Source organism: Ixodes scapularis, unplaced genomic scaffold (assembly GCF_016920785.2).
Source record: "Ixodes scapularis isolate PalLabHiFi unplaced genomic scaffold, ASM1692078v2 PGA_scaffold3__209_contigs__length_174095766, whole genome shotgun sequence".
Lineage (NCBI taxonomy): Eukaryota > Metazoa > Arthropoda > Arachnida > Ixodida > Ixodidae > Ixodes > Ixodes scapularis.
The window spans coordinates 92713587-92727203 of NW_024609868.1; the positions used below are offsets into that span (position 1 = coordinate 92713587).

Sequence of the window (13617 nt, forward strand, 5' to 3'; positions counted from 1 at the left end):
TTGAAGATTTTGTTGTGTACCAACCCTTTGTACATGCTGTGTAGTGCCGGGTCACAGTCAGCGTAAAAGATGGGAAAGCCGCTACGAGGATCACGAAGCACATACCGACGCATCACATTCAGCTCAAGAAACATCATCTTGATGAATGGAAGTACTTTTTTCATACCATGTCTTCATTTGATTTAGAATTGGAAAGCTAAGTGAATGTATTACTCTGGAGGAATGCCCGTCACATCTTGGAATGCCTCTATAATTTAAGCTTTTTTTATTACTTTAGCCAGCTATCTCAGACGTCCAGCCAGAGCTCCACGAGTGCATCACGCAAGTCTCGAGGAAGAAAGTGAGACCGATGATGTGGCACACAGATTCTGCAAGGCCCTGCAAGATGACGTTCCTCTTAAGACCTGCAGACCCCTTTGGAGACCTCTTTCGAAGTATGTGCCCCACTGCTTGCAAAATGCCGTCTGTGCAGATATGTGCCGGAAATACTCACCCGACGTATTCGCAAAGGAATTGTCCGTACTACTGGAACTGTGCAAGAATCGTCCAATTTTCCTCACCATCAATGAGACACTTGAGCTCCGTGGCCAACCAGCGATTGCTGTACTTGTGACGCTGTTTGGTTGTGATCTTCTCCAACGAAAGACTTATGGCAGATCTCCACGTCCTCCAGCAGTGCAACGCCGTTGCACTTGGTGTGCTTATCCAGGACGTTCTCGGGAAGCTTGGCAAGAGTTTCCGTGATGTGCGCGTCATTTCCTCGGACCCAATATCATGCACGCACAAGCAGCACAGAAACGTTAAACTATCCCATGCTGGCTTCATGGCACTTCAAAGACCCGTGCCATCTCCTGTACATCACACTCGACGAGGGAATAAAACTGATTGAGTTCGACGTTTTACAAGACTTTGTCGTTCACCTTCCCGCCCTCCTGAAGAGGTCGCGTGAGTTACGACCGAAGTACAATATTCTTTGTCACTCTATTAATCTTGAACCGAAGTGTCTGTAAACCCAAGCGAAAATTTCTAACTGGGACCAGTTGGCACCTCAACTGGTTTCAACTGGTACCAACTGGGAATGAACTGGGACCAGCTGAGGGGTTAACTGGTTTCAACCATTCGCAGTTGGGAGTCAACTGGTTTGAACCATTCCCGGTTGGGGGTCAACTGGTTTGACTCCCAGTTGGGAATGGAGTGAACTGGGACCAGTTAGGAAAGTAACTGGTTGGAGCGATTCCCAGTCGGACTTCAAATGCCTTTCCCGTTCCCAGTTCACACCGGGCAACAATTTTGACAAGTTGGGGGTGTATTGACCTTTGCTAATGAAGAAAACTAAAAACACTTAAATTTTCAGATTTATACATATAGGGAAATTTTTGAATTACTGGGTGCATTTATATATTTATAAAACTAATATAAAACATTTAATAAACTAAATAATCTTTTTAATTGGAAAATATAATTAGTGGCAAAATGTGTTCACCAAAATGAACATTTAGTGCATCATTAAAATATGTTAAAACATTTGTTTAAACACCTACAGTATTTTTTTCTTTTAATAAATAAATTTATCTTTTGGCCAATCAGAGCTAGCCAGCCGCCGTGGCACGCGGGTGCGGAATAGTGGTACGCGCTGTCGACAGATGGCGCTGCCTATGCTGACGCCGGAGTCGGACGGACGCGGTAGAGAAGGGTCGCCATCGCCCGCTTAAGTTGGCGTCGTTATGAAAATGTCAAAACTACAGCTGCGCTTCTTTGGACCTAACTGCAGACACACCATGGTGGCGGCGGTGAACTTCGAGGATGGAAAGATGCAGTTCAGCGATCAGAGGGCACCCAGGAAAGACCGGACGGAAGAAAACGCCGCGGAGAGCACAATGGCGAGAGGTCTACCTCGAAAATGTTCGACTGTTGTGACAGAGATTGCAAGGTGGGAGCGCTACCGCATCCTATCAGGACTTCACCTGCGCAACGCGGGATCACGGGTGAGCACCTTTCTTCACGCGATTGGGAGAGAAGCTGAGGACATCTTCACTAACAGACGCCAGCGGCCGATCTTCCTTCATCTCACGAATACTACCTCTGAAAAAGCAATTCAACCATCGCAAGCAAGTGGCTAAACCCGGAGCATGTACGTCACCGAACCTATTATTTAGTTTCATTCTCCAAGTTTTTGACAGTAAAGTCTTATCAATTAACCTTCCATTTTGTGTCGTGTTTCATTGTTGCTGGAGTTGGTACCAGCGGTAACTGGGACCAACTCCAACTGGGACCAGTTGCAACTGGGACCAATTCCAGCTGGGACCAACTCGAACTGGGACCAGTTGGCAGCTGCAACTGAGAATTGTTCCATAAACCAGTTGCAACTGAGACCAATTGGTCCCAGTTGAAAATTTTCGCTTGGGCATGGTTATTCCTTTACAGTGATTTTCCTTTTAAGAGGCGCTCATGGATGTTTTGCATTACTATGTCCAATTCTATATTTTCTGAATAGTAATGACACAGTGGTCAGAAGTGCAAGGCTGAATGCACTTATTTCAACTACAGATTCCTTGCAAGAACTTGTTATCAAAATGACTTTCATCCACGAAACTTCGTGCTCGCTACTTCACTTCATTAAATATCTCGAATCAGAAAAAAAACCTCATGCACGAGGTGTGCTTTCTTCTCAGTGTAACGTTCCCAACTTTGCTGAAAAGGTTGAATCCACTGCCTCTCAAAATCTATAGCACTTCTGAAGATGACTGAAGAGGTCCTAAGGTCAGAGCTCATTTTTGGCTTACTACCGCGCAATCCATGACAAGTGGTTCAAGACTGTTTCACGAAACATCGCTGATAATCTCCAGTTCACGGATGAATCGCTCTGGTTCTGCGTGCAGATAGTTAACCCTTGTGTGCAAATGGAGCTGCCAAAGGTACCGTATTTTCCGGTGTATAAGACGCGGCTTTTTTCAAAAGTTCTTGCTGGTGCGTCTTATACAACGGTGTGTCTTATACGCGAATTTTTTATTTTTTTTTTGCGAGTTCAGAAATTTGAAATTTACTCGGTTGATGTTCAAGCTTGTTTCACCAAAAACAAAATATCGCTACCGATCACGCGGTCGTAACACGGTGATACTTCAATACGGGGACCACCGCGTGCCACGTTTTAGGTGAACTCCAAGATTGCAAACATGCGGTCGTTGCGGATGCGGAGGTCCCAGGCGTAAGTAATGTGAAATGCCAACAGATGGCGACAATCACGCTTCTCGCCAAGACAAGCCAGGACAAGCCGCCTCTCTTTTTCAGTCGCCATTTTCATCTTTGTTCGCTCTGCGTACGTGCGTCGTCGTGTTTTCCTGCCATCTGCCCGGTCTTGCTACAATATGCCACCGCAGTCGCGCAAGAGCTACACAGCGAAGTTTAAATTATCTGCGGTCGAGTACGCTACCGAACACGGTAACCGGGCTGCAGGTCGCCGTTTCGACGTCACCGAGAAGATGATTCGCACATGGCGACAGTCGTCCACCAAACTACAGGCGATGAAAAGTGGAAAAAAGGCTGACCGCGGAAAGAAGGCGCGGTGGCCTGAACTTGAAGACCGGCTATGTGGATAAATTCGGGTGCGTCTTATACACGACTATGTGGATAAATTCGGGTGCGTCTTATACACGGGTGCGTTCTTATATACCAACTTTTTCAATGAAAGCCTGCATATAGGGTGGGTGCGTCTTATACAAAGGTGCGTCTTATACACCGGAAAATACGGTATTTGCTCCCTATGAAAGCACCTTCAGGCTTCTATTTGATGAATGTAAGGTCAGCGATCTGGAAGCCGAGTTTCTTCATTACCACCAGTATGACATCAGTACTGTAGTTGACCCCATGCCCTTGTGGAAGCTGCATGCATCAGACAGGCCAAAACTGTCCCAAGCCTCATTGGACGTCTTGGGGCTTCCCGTGTCCAGCAAAAATGTTGAGTGGACGTTCTCGAAATTGTGCGCAGTCAACAGGAAGGAGCGGGCGGCAGTGACCAACACAAGCCTAGGACTGTAGCCATGCATATACTACAATATTCGAGTGAGAAAGATTGTGTAAAATATATAAATACAATTTGAACTGTTTTCATTTCCAGTGGACGTTTAAATATGCAATTGTCTCCCCACGATAATCACAGTTTTTAGTGTCTGTGCGAGAGAAATCACCAAAAAGCACTGGTATTCTAGAAATAAACACCGATAAACATCTGAAAGTATACCGGAAAGGATACAACCTAGTTATAGTATGGTGGAGTTTCACCAACAAAAAGAAATGTTACTGGAAGTCTTTACATTTAAAATAATTATTTTTTCCACATCATTATCAGAGATGGGACAAATTAAAATACATCTTGTGGTAAAGAATAAATTTTTTACCAACAGCAATTTAAATCAAATAAATCAGGTTTTATTCCTTACACAGTCTTAACCTGATTAAAACCTTTGTGCTCTGACCGAAGATGAAAAAAAAAAAAAAAAGACATTTACATTTTCCTGTAATACAGAATTAGAGAGCAGCTCTCCTCTTCCCCCACCCCCCCTTATGACGTCACTCATGACCCTAGTGATGTCACTCTTGCATCTCACGTGAAGGTCGTGACCTTCACCTCGTGGTTGCACAAGCAACCTTCGTGACGTCGCACGTGACGTCAGTAGGGGAAACGTCCCATCATGCAACGCACGGCTACGCCGACGCCGCTCAAGCCAGAAACGGGCGCCCAAGAGCTGCGCTCTAAAAACGACACGGCAGTTAGGAGACGCCGTGATAAACATATTCGTACTATTTTGTTTCCTACTACTTCTTTGAATATTAAAGAATATTTTTATTTTTTGCTTTAAGTTAGTGACCATATTCTCCAGACCCCAGAGTAGGAGGGGAGGACTTAAAATCGTGACATGTAGTTAAAGTCAACAAATCCCAATTTTTATTGTGTCATCCACACTGTGCAGCATTACTTTCCCTCCAGTTTCAGTTTTCCTCTTAGCCGGTATGCAGACTTCATACTTTTGGTTAGAATGGATCCTTTTAGTAGTCCTTAATTTTTGCTGATGTGTCTGTGGTATTGTTTACAGGTCATATATGGACGTTCACCTTGAGCATCAGCATTGCCTTGAGTGTTGCCACATGAAGCTATGTCTTCCCTACACTACATACCTTGTTCATCAACGAAAACACCCTCTCCACTGGCACATTCGTACTTGGCACACACATGCAGTACTCAGTGATTGTCTTCACGTTGCCGCAAGGCACAATTTCTTTCGAAATGCTGAAGCACTTCCACCCACCGTTCCTCAACCGGTTTCTGGTGGCTCTTCCATTCTTTCAGCTTTTTGGCCATGAAAGAACACGAAACATTGCATGCCTCATCAAATAAAGTGTTCTCCTCAAGACGGATGTGGATGAACTCTGAATCGATGACCTGCTCACTTTTCTGAACATTGTCCCAAAAGTAGTGCTGCGTCGAGAGAGGCCCAGGAGAGACCGCTAATATCATCAAACTGGTTGCACCATCGCTGGAGGTATGACATGCATGTCCGATAGAAATTCCTCACAACTTCCGTTACCGATCCTCTTCCAACTTCTGGTCCCTAAAGCGTAGTAATCACGGAGCACACACCCGACGGCAAAAATCCCCGCTGAAGTTTGTCCTGGACTTTCGTCTGCAGCTGGTTTAAGGCTTTCTGGACTTCGATGGCAGTCTTCGAGTCTCCTTCGATCTGCAGCACAGTCACTTGAAACATGGCAGCTTGGTTGTGCAAAAAGTAGAGTTAAAGATCTCCACATGCATCTCCAAAAAAATGTTTTGATCAAAAAGGGGGCTCTTGTCCGCCTTGAAAAAGAATGGCTTCAAAGCAGGAAAGAGCTTCAGCATCCTCTCAACAGCTGGCATAAATGCCAACCACCTAGCTTTACCAGGAGCCACTGGTACTCCATGCATGCGAAGTTGCACAACTCTTTAAATGACTCCACCCTGACTATATAGACGTAAAAGTATGAATATACCTTAACAATCAAAGCTTCAATGTCAATTGGGAGGCAGTCAGCTGCAGTCTGGATGGGGCTGTGGACTATGTGTGCCGCACAGTTAATCCCAATGAGCTTGTGAGTGTAAGTGTTCTGTATTCTTGCAAAGACATAGTTCTTCCTGTTCCACGCGGCAGCACCACAATTGCAGTTGGCGTTGTCGGCGCTGAAAGCAACCAGCTTCAACGTTATGTTGTTGGCTTCCAGTGCGCTCATGATGTACTGGCTCACTATAATCAAAGTCTCGCCTGGCAATGTTTCGACCTCAAGCAGCTTTGTTTGCACTCCTACAGCAGAGCTGAGGTAGCAGACCATTACTGGAAATGTTTTCATATCCTTGTGGTTTGATTCATCACAGAAGACCAATAAACTGAGCGTCCTGAAAGGTCTGCCTTCAACTCTTCTACTGCAGAAGTGAGCACGTTCAAGGCAATCACTTCAGCCTTCGTGCAAGCTCAGGCAAACTTCTCGTCGAAAAGTTTCTGCTGAAGTTTTAAAACGTAGCCCATTGACTGAAAAGGAAGAGGCAGCAGCTGACAGTTTCTGCTTGTGCTTCTCAGTGCTGATGTGTTTCACGATGTCAAAACATCTGTGGGCAACAGAAAAGTCTCTTCCGCATTTATCGCAGAGGTCATCGGACTCCGACTTTGTCTTCTTTGTGGATGGAAACTCCTTCTTCAGCACCTTGTTGAACTTGCACTTCTGCTTAGGCATTGTCTGTCGCGCGATAACAGAGCATTAAAGAAGTCCAAGGGCACCTGAGCACTTCTTATGAGTTGTGCAGCGACGCAATTCTTCTAAGCTATTTTGGAGTACCTTTTGGAGCAATGAAAACAGTAATATCTGTTTTAAGTGCTGTACAAAGGAAAGGCATTTTGTGTTGTGTTCTGATGTGACTTGTTGTGATGGAACTCTGCTTGTGGTTTTAATAATGAGACATCCCACAAGTGCACAGTGCTGTAGGCATCGCCGAGCAATTCCGAAATACCACTTGCCGCCCTTTTACCGATACCCGAAGTGCAATATTTTCGTCAAAAGTAAGCAAATATGAAACAATGGATTGCAAGCGTCCCAGCAGGTGCGTCTGTCGTGCTATCATGTTTGCATGTAAGTGAGGGCAACTTCGGCAGGCTTGCAGTTGTGCATACTTCGTTGCGCGAGCAGAGACTACGACTGTTCGATCCAAACCGAAACCATGCCACTCCGCTCCGTTGCCAACTGACTCCCAAAATTGTATGCAAAATGTAACTGTCGAGCATACCTCCCATACAACATACAAAATGCTGTATGAGACGAGGGGGGAGAGGAGGCCCCAGCAAAATGAAAGCTTTCAAGGGGGGCCCAGGCCCCATGGACCCTCTCCCTGGATACTTGCCTGCATCGTGGTTAACTGCAGCAACTGTAGTCTTTATGCACATGCAACAACCTCGCTTGCCAGTGACGAGCAGTTCAACGACAGACGTTTCGTCAACAGATTGTTTCGACGACTCAAATTAGCTTTTTTTCTCTAATAAGCTGCATCAGACTGTCGCCGCGAAGAGGCGTGTATGGCTGGGTTAGGTGAAATGGCCGCTTCTCGTCAACAGATCGGCCACGTGAGCGGAACTCCGAGAGTGTACGTTGGGTGCCCAAAACAAATATAATGTAAGCCCTAACCATGCCTAGTACAGATATAGTAATATCATTATTATCTGCCGATTAGCCGCTCCGCTACCTTCACGCAAACTTGTGAAAATTAACTAATGTTCACATCTTTCACGCGATTGCGGCTCAGAGGACATACAACCAAAATATTACATTTCTAGACTGATTTTTCTTGTAGTAGACTATGTCTAAAAGAATTTAAAAAATAAAAATTTATGAATGGTTTTTTGAGAAAATCGACCTCAAACTTTCAACATTTGTTATTTCTTACAATGTTTACGTGAAGGTAGCGGAGCAGCTAGTTGACAGATCATAATGATATTATTATATCTATAATGGGCTTGCTTTGGGCTTTCTGTAGAGCCAAAGAAAGAAAATTTAACTTAAGTACAGAAAAAGTAATGACCAGTCAAATTTGACCGAAAAGCGACTGGAGTGACGAGTTTGACATGTTTTTTAGAAAACAATCAAATGCCTAAAAATATTTGAATACATCAAGGTATCTCTATAATACCTACTAAATGAGGCATAAAAGTTAAAAGGGTGTAGAGAAAACAATAGCGCCAGCAGAGGGCGTAAAACACGCGACCTGCGAGAAAGGGTTATTGATGTGGTCTGCCAATTTCCAGCCAAATCGAAGACTATAAGAATATCAGCGGAGCTCCCCTGTAAGTCCACATGATTATATAATCCTAAAGTGTCCTGTGCATGCTGTTATCCTAAAGTGTCTTGTGCATGCTGTTATCCTAAAGTCCCCAGTGCATGCTGTTATCCTAAAGTCTCCTGTGCATGCCGTTATCCTAAAGTCTCCTGTGCATGCCGCTATCCTAAAGTCTCCTGTGCATGCTGTTAAAACTGTCCTCGAAATCGTAGAGCATTATTTTCACACACAAACAGTAAACTATGCTTGGCTGACACAGTATATAATCAAACCACCTCTTAAGACTGCAATAAAATAAGGCAATTATTGAAAACGAGCATGTCCAAGATGGCTGCCATACGCGCCACGAACGTGCTAGAATTCAGTAATGGATGCTAGAAAAATAAAACACCCTTTCAGCATCTCGGTGAATGCAGAACAAAGGCACTAGGAAAACATTTTAACGGATCCGTAGAGGCTGTCAAGCCTTCAGCTTCGTACAACGTCCAAACTAGAAACCACGAAACAAAGATGTCGAAACGCTGATCGACCGTGCAGAAATTAACGGTCGACTGGACTTTCGTATTAACGCTGTGTTGCAGATAGATCGGCAATGGTGCAAACATTTTCTCACTCGTCTTGGCACAAGTGACGCCTGAGGAATGCCACGAAGTCTGCCTTTGAATGTGCGCCGTTCGGCTCAGCGTCTTGGTCGGGCCTACAACTCGGACCGCGTGGCTCAGTCAGCTCGTCCTCGTCGGACATCGCTGGAAGCGCTGGTACCGCAGAAACGCTGGAACGAAAGCCAAGAGCACCGGCAATAAGCATGCACGCGCCAGCTATGGGCATCCTAAACCACCGAAGGACAGGTATAGTAGTACTCCTAATAACATACAACACAAGCCCGAGGTACGAAAATAATACCCTAACCTGTGGAACCGCCACAACTTGCTAAGCAGCGATAATTCCTACTATCAGAGCCAAAAAAAAAAAAAAAAAAATACACTGCGCTTCAAAAGCTGTGAAATGCCGTTTGAAAAGTAAAACCGTGAAAGTCTTGAAAAACGGATTCTTTGTTTCCGAGCGTACTCGAAGAATTCGGATTGAGATTAATCGCATAGAGGACGAAGTGTCAAACTACTTAGGTCCCAAAGAAACACGTCCTAAAGGCTGCACGTCCTAAACTACACGTCCTAAAGAAAGACATGTACGGGACTAAATGAATTTTATCCATATGCACATACGCACGCCCCCCAGATTCCGTCGTACATATGCCATATGCAGCAGGTAAACACAAATCTACCGCATACCTATAAACGGTGTCGCTCGCACACAACGGGGTGTCCGCAGACATAGTTTCGCTTTCCGCCGACGCACATGAAGACCGCAGACTGACAACAGGCACCCGCAGCAGCAGCACACACTACACAACCGACCGCGTCAAGATAACAAACCGAACTAACCGCGCGTCGCATCATCGGCGTCATCCGCGTGCATGGTTGGCGCGCCCAGTGCGCATGCGCGAAGCGCCGGCCAATTCCCTAGATGCCTAGATTCCCTATGCGCCCCTATTTTTCTTTTCTGCAGGTTTTTGAAGTGGGCCGAACTTTTGCTGGATCGAAAATTCGGCGCCGAACTTTTCTAAAAATTCGGCAGACTCGGCAAAAACACATTGTTGCCAGACTTAACGTTGAAATTTTATTTTTTCTCGCGAAAAATATTTTTTTTAACCTACAGTTATCACTAAATAAGGTGATATTCTGCAAGATAATTGTATCGGTGTCGTGCTTTTGTGTTTACTGGCAATTTTACAAGTGACTTCTTGCAGAAGTGGCGTGACAACGAGGTTGAGTAGTACCCGGCGCAGTCACGAATCACGCTACGAGTGTTTCGATTTTGAAGCTTTATCAGTGCAAGCCTGCAAGTGACTGCTTTCTTACTTTCTCTTGGTGTCACCGTTTTGTGAGCGAAAACAAATGCTGCGGTTGCTGAGCCTTGCATGTTTTTCGATTTGAGTCACTAAGCTTTGCATGAAAGTGTGGGTGCCATATTCGCGACGTCTTGTTTGTAACCTTTGAAGTGCCGGTTTCTGGTGTTAGGCCACACACGTAAGTTTAGGAAGATGCGAAGAGTTAGGAATGTAGAATGTGAAATGTCGAGCATGACAGTTCTTTGTGGCTTTATGCAGATACATGCAAACCGCGAAATAACGCTAATTAAATTGAAATCTTATTGGTTTTGGCACAAACAACTTGTGAGCCGAAAAGAAGTTTGTTATAACTGCGACGGGTGCTTTAAAGTAATTGTCAGTCAATGTTGTAACTACCTCGTTGCATCACTGGAAAGGTTAAATGAAAATCACGTCATCAAGAATGTACCGCATCATTTGTCACTTGCGCAGTGGACAGCGTAAATTACTGGTCGATCTTCTGGTCTCGAGGCAGAAAATTTTGAAGAGAACCGCACTCACAAAGCTCACAAACGTCTTGTTGCCTACTCGACACCTCGCCGTAAATGCTGGTTGTACTACACGTTACGAAGGAGGAGTGGTAACCGCACGACCGCGCGGTATCCATTTGCAATCCATGGCCATGTCGCGTTCTCGCGCGTGCACAGACGTTTGCCGAATCTTTGCCGAACTTTCCTTCGAAAATGCAGCATGTGCGGAACTTTGCCGGCAGATTCGGTCCATCACTGCTGAAGACTGTCTACACACCTCAAGAAAAAAAGTAAAAATATTGAGGAGTAAATACAAACAGAAACATCCCCTTTCGCCTCAAAAATCCTAAATTTCTAGTTTTTGCTGTATTCTTTTTTTCTTTTTTTCTTTTCGAAGCGCGTTACGGAGTTTACACAAAAAGAGACAAACACACAAAGAACGTTGTGGTCCACTTGACATAAAGAAATATGGTCCTCATCGATACCATACCACGAAGAATATTGTTGAAAATTACCCCAGACTGTGGTAAAAGATTGGAAACTTAGTAAAAGAAGACGGACACAGGAAAAGGGGGAGTAATTAAGTTTTTGCCCTGCGAAACACCCTCCACCTTTCGCGATCAAACATTTTTTTTTCTTTAATTATGTGTGTGTGTTTTTTTTTGTGTGTGTTTTTCTTTTTTACAAATATGCACAGCCCTTTTTTTTTACCGTCTAACGTGCAGGCATTTATTGGGAAAGCACCGAATGCAAATATTAATAACAAAAAATTGCTTAATTTTTTTTTATTCGGTTTTATTTTTGCCTTTTAGACTCTCAGAATGGGAGGTACTTTACAGAGCATCTGCATTAAACTATGAGTTTTCATTCTATGAATTTAGTTCCGAGAGGCATTAGAGCAGCCGACAAGCGACGTGTGGGAACTTTCCAATGTATAATCGCCGCCGTATACCCAGCGTTGGGTAAAGTACAACTAAAAGGTGCTTCAAGTAAACTACAAAGTAAATGAGACGTAATGTACTTCAAGTAAAGTACTAAGTACACTGGGTGCAATGTACTTGAACTAAAGTACTATAAATGCAATGTATATTTTCAAGGTAAGATACAAGTATTTTACCACAATCTTTAATGATGCCCGTTCATTCCCCTATGCAGTGATTTTTTTAACTGGTATGCATTGCCTACTTTCAAAAACAACGGCGAATAGTGATAAACTCAAGTGGCCGCGAAGTGGTCATTTTCAGAAATAATGCCAAATTCAGAAGTCCATTCGGCTTCTAAATTTAGCGCCGCTTGCGCCGACTTGTTGCGCGCGAGGGGGTTAAAATGTAACTAGGTGAGAGCATGACGGCAGCCCCGTAGCTTCCGCAAGCAATCCTCTCGTAGTGTGTAAGTGTGTGTGTAAGTGTGCAAGCGAGCTGGTGATAATTAATAATAATGTGACACCTGAGATTGGGGCACGAAAAAAATTAAGGAACTTTCAAGTCGAAGGAAAAGACAAAAGAGAATGTCTCACAACATTGTGAGTCTGTGACGTTCTGTTGTCTTTTTCTTCGACTAAAAACCTCGCTTGCGCTGACTGACCGAGAGGTAGCGAGAATTCAAAAGGCTGCGGGAAAGCCGCCCCCCGAACAAACAGAGCGATGCGTCGTCTGCTCGCGTTTCTGGATAGAGAAAAATATCCCTCCCAGTATTTCTTAGGAGTTGACAAAGCTTCATTTCGTGATATAAATTTAACAGAGCCAAATTTGGGGAATGTACTTTGAAGTCGGGAATTGTACTTTCCTCGGAAAGTACCAGAAAAGAATACTCTAAGTACAAGTACATACTCAGAGAATGTACTTCAAGTAAAGTACAAGTTTTTTAAAGGGATACTGGACCGAAATTTCGAGCTCGCTAAACAAGGCCGGGCGGATAGGCGGGAAGCTGCAAAACCAAAAAACATCACTCATACGGCGATATATCTAACGGATCGCCGTATTTTTTGGAAAAGAAGTGCGCGATTGAACCCGGCCGACGAGGCCGACGAGACAAGGCACGTCACGATTCCCATTCACTCTCCTCCTCGCTACGCCGCGTCAAGCTGGTGAACCGAAGCGAGGAGGAGAGAAGCGAGGCCGCATCTCCTCATTCTCAAATTCTCCCGGAGGACAGTCACGTCAAAGAACTCGCTTGATCGCGCCCTTCTTTTCCAAAAGTACGGCCGTCCGTTTAAAATATCGATGTACGAGTGGTGTTTTGGAGTTCGTAGCGCCCTGTTCAGCACTTCTGCAGCCTTACTTTGCGAAATCCGAATTTCGGTTCAATATCCCTTCAAGCCTACTTGAAATAGTACAAAGTACTTCCCAACACTGCGTATACCTGTGTGGCGGTGACCATGCTGGATGCTTCACATGTACAACGGCGACTGGCAGACTTAAAGAAAAAAAAAATAAAGAGAAGGAAAAGGGGGGGGGGGGGCGATTATGTTTCAACAGGTTCAAAAAGCGAGATGTCTGCTCTCGCGATGTGATGGCACTGACGGAATCTCTCGGACGCACGACCGAGTCATGAAACGCTTTTCCAACTTTTTCCTGTTTAGCTTTCCTCCTCAACTCATAAATCGCGCATTGTACCCAACAGTTCAAGAAGACGGAAAGGGGGGAGTCCCCTCTTGCTCGGAATCTCGCTTGTGTAGCCGGACACAGCCATTGTCCCCCTAGAAGATTAGCCCGTCGCTCGAAATTCCGACTGGTTGCTTTCCCCGCCCCGTTCACCCCGAAGCTGACAGTGCTGTGGAAGCTACGTGCTCGTTGGGCCAGCCATACATTTTTCACGTGATCACGCTCTCTCGCGCATACCGACCCGGGGAG

At 44.8% G+C, this 13617-nt stretch overlaps 1 protein-coding gene across 2 annotated transcripts in view; it reads right to left on the bottom strand.

Annotated features, from left to right (window-relative positions):
- LOC8026816 (putative helicase MOV-10) overlaps positions 1 to 9819 on the bottom strand; it is a 94083-nt gene extending 84264 nt beyond the window's left edge. The window contains exons 1-2 of one of the 2 annotated variants that reach the window (XM_042292551.1): positions 9637 to 9819; positions 8961 to 9119 (exon numbers count right to left, since the gene is read on the bottom strand). In XM_042292551.1, coding sequence (XP_042148485.1) covers positions 8961 to 9119; positions 9637 to 9680 — 203 coding nt within the window. In that variant the 5' untranslated portion in view covers positions 9681 to 9819. The remainder of the gene's footprint in view (positions 1 to 8960; positions 9120 to 9636) is intronic. The other variant, XM_042292552.1, reaches the window with a different exon arrangement.
- Between the last annotated feature and the right edge of the window lie 3798 nt (positions 9820 to 13617).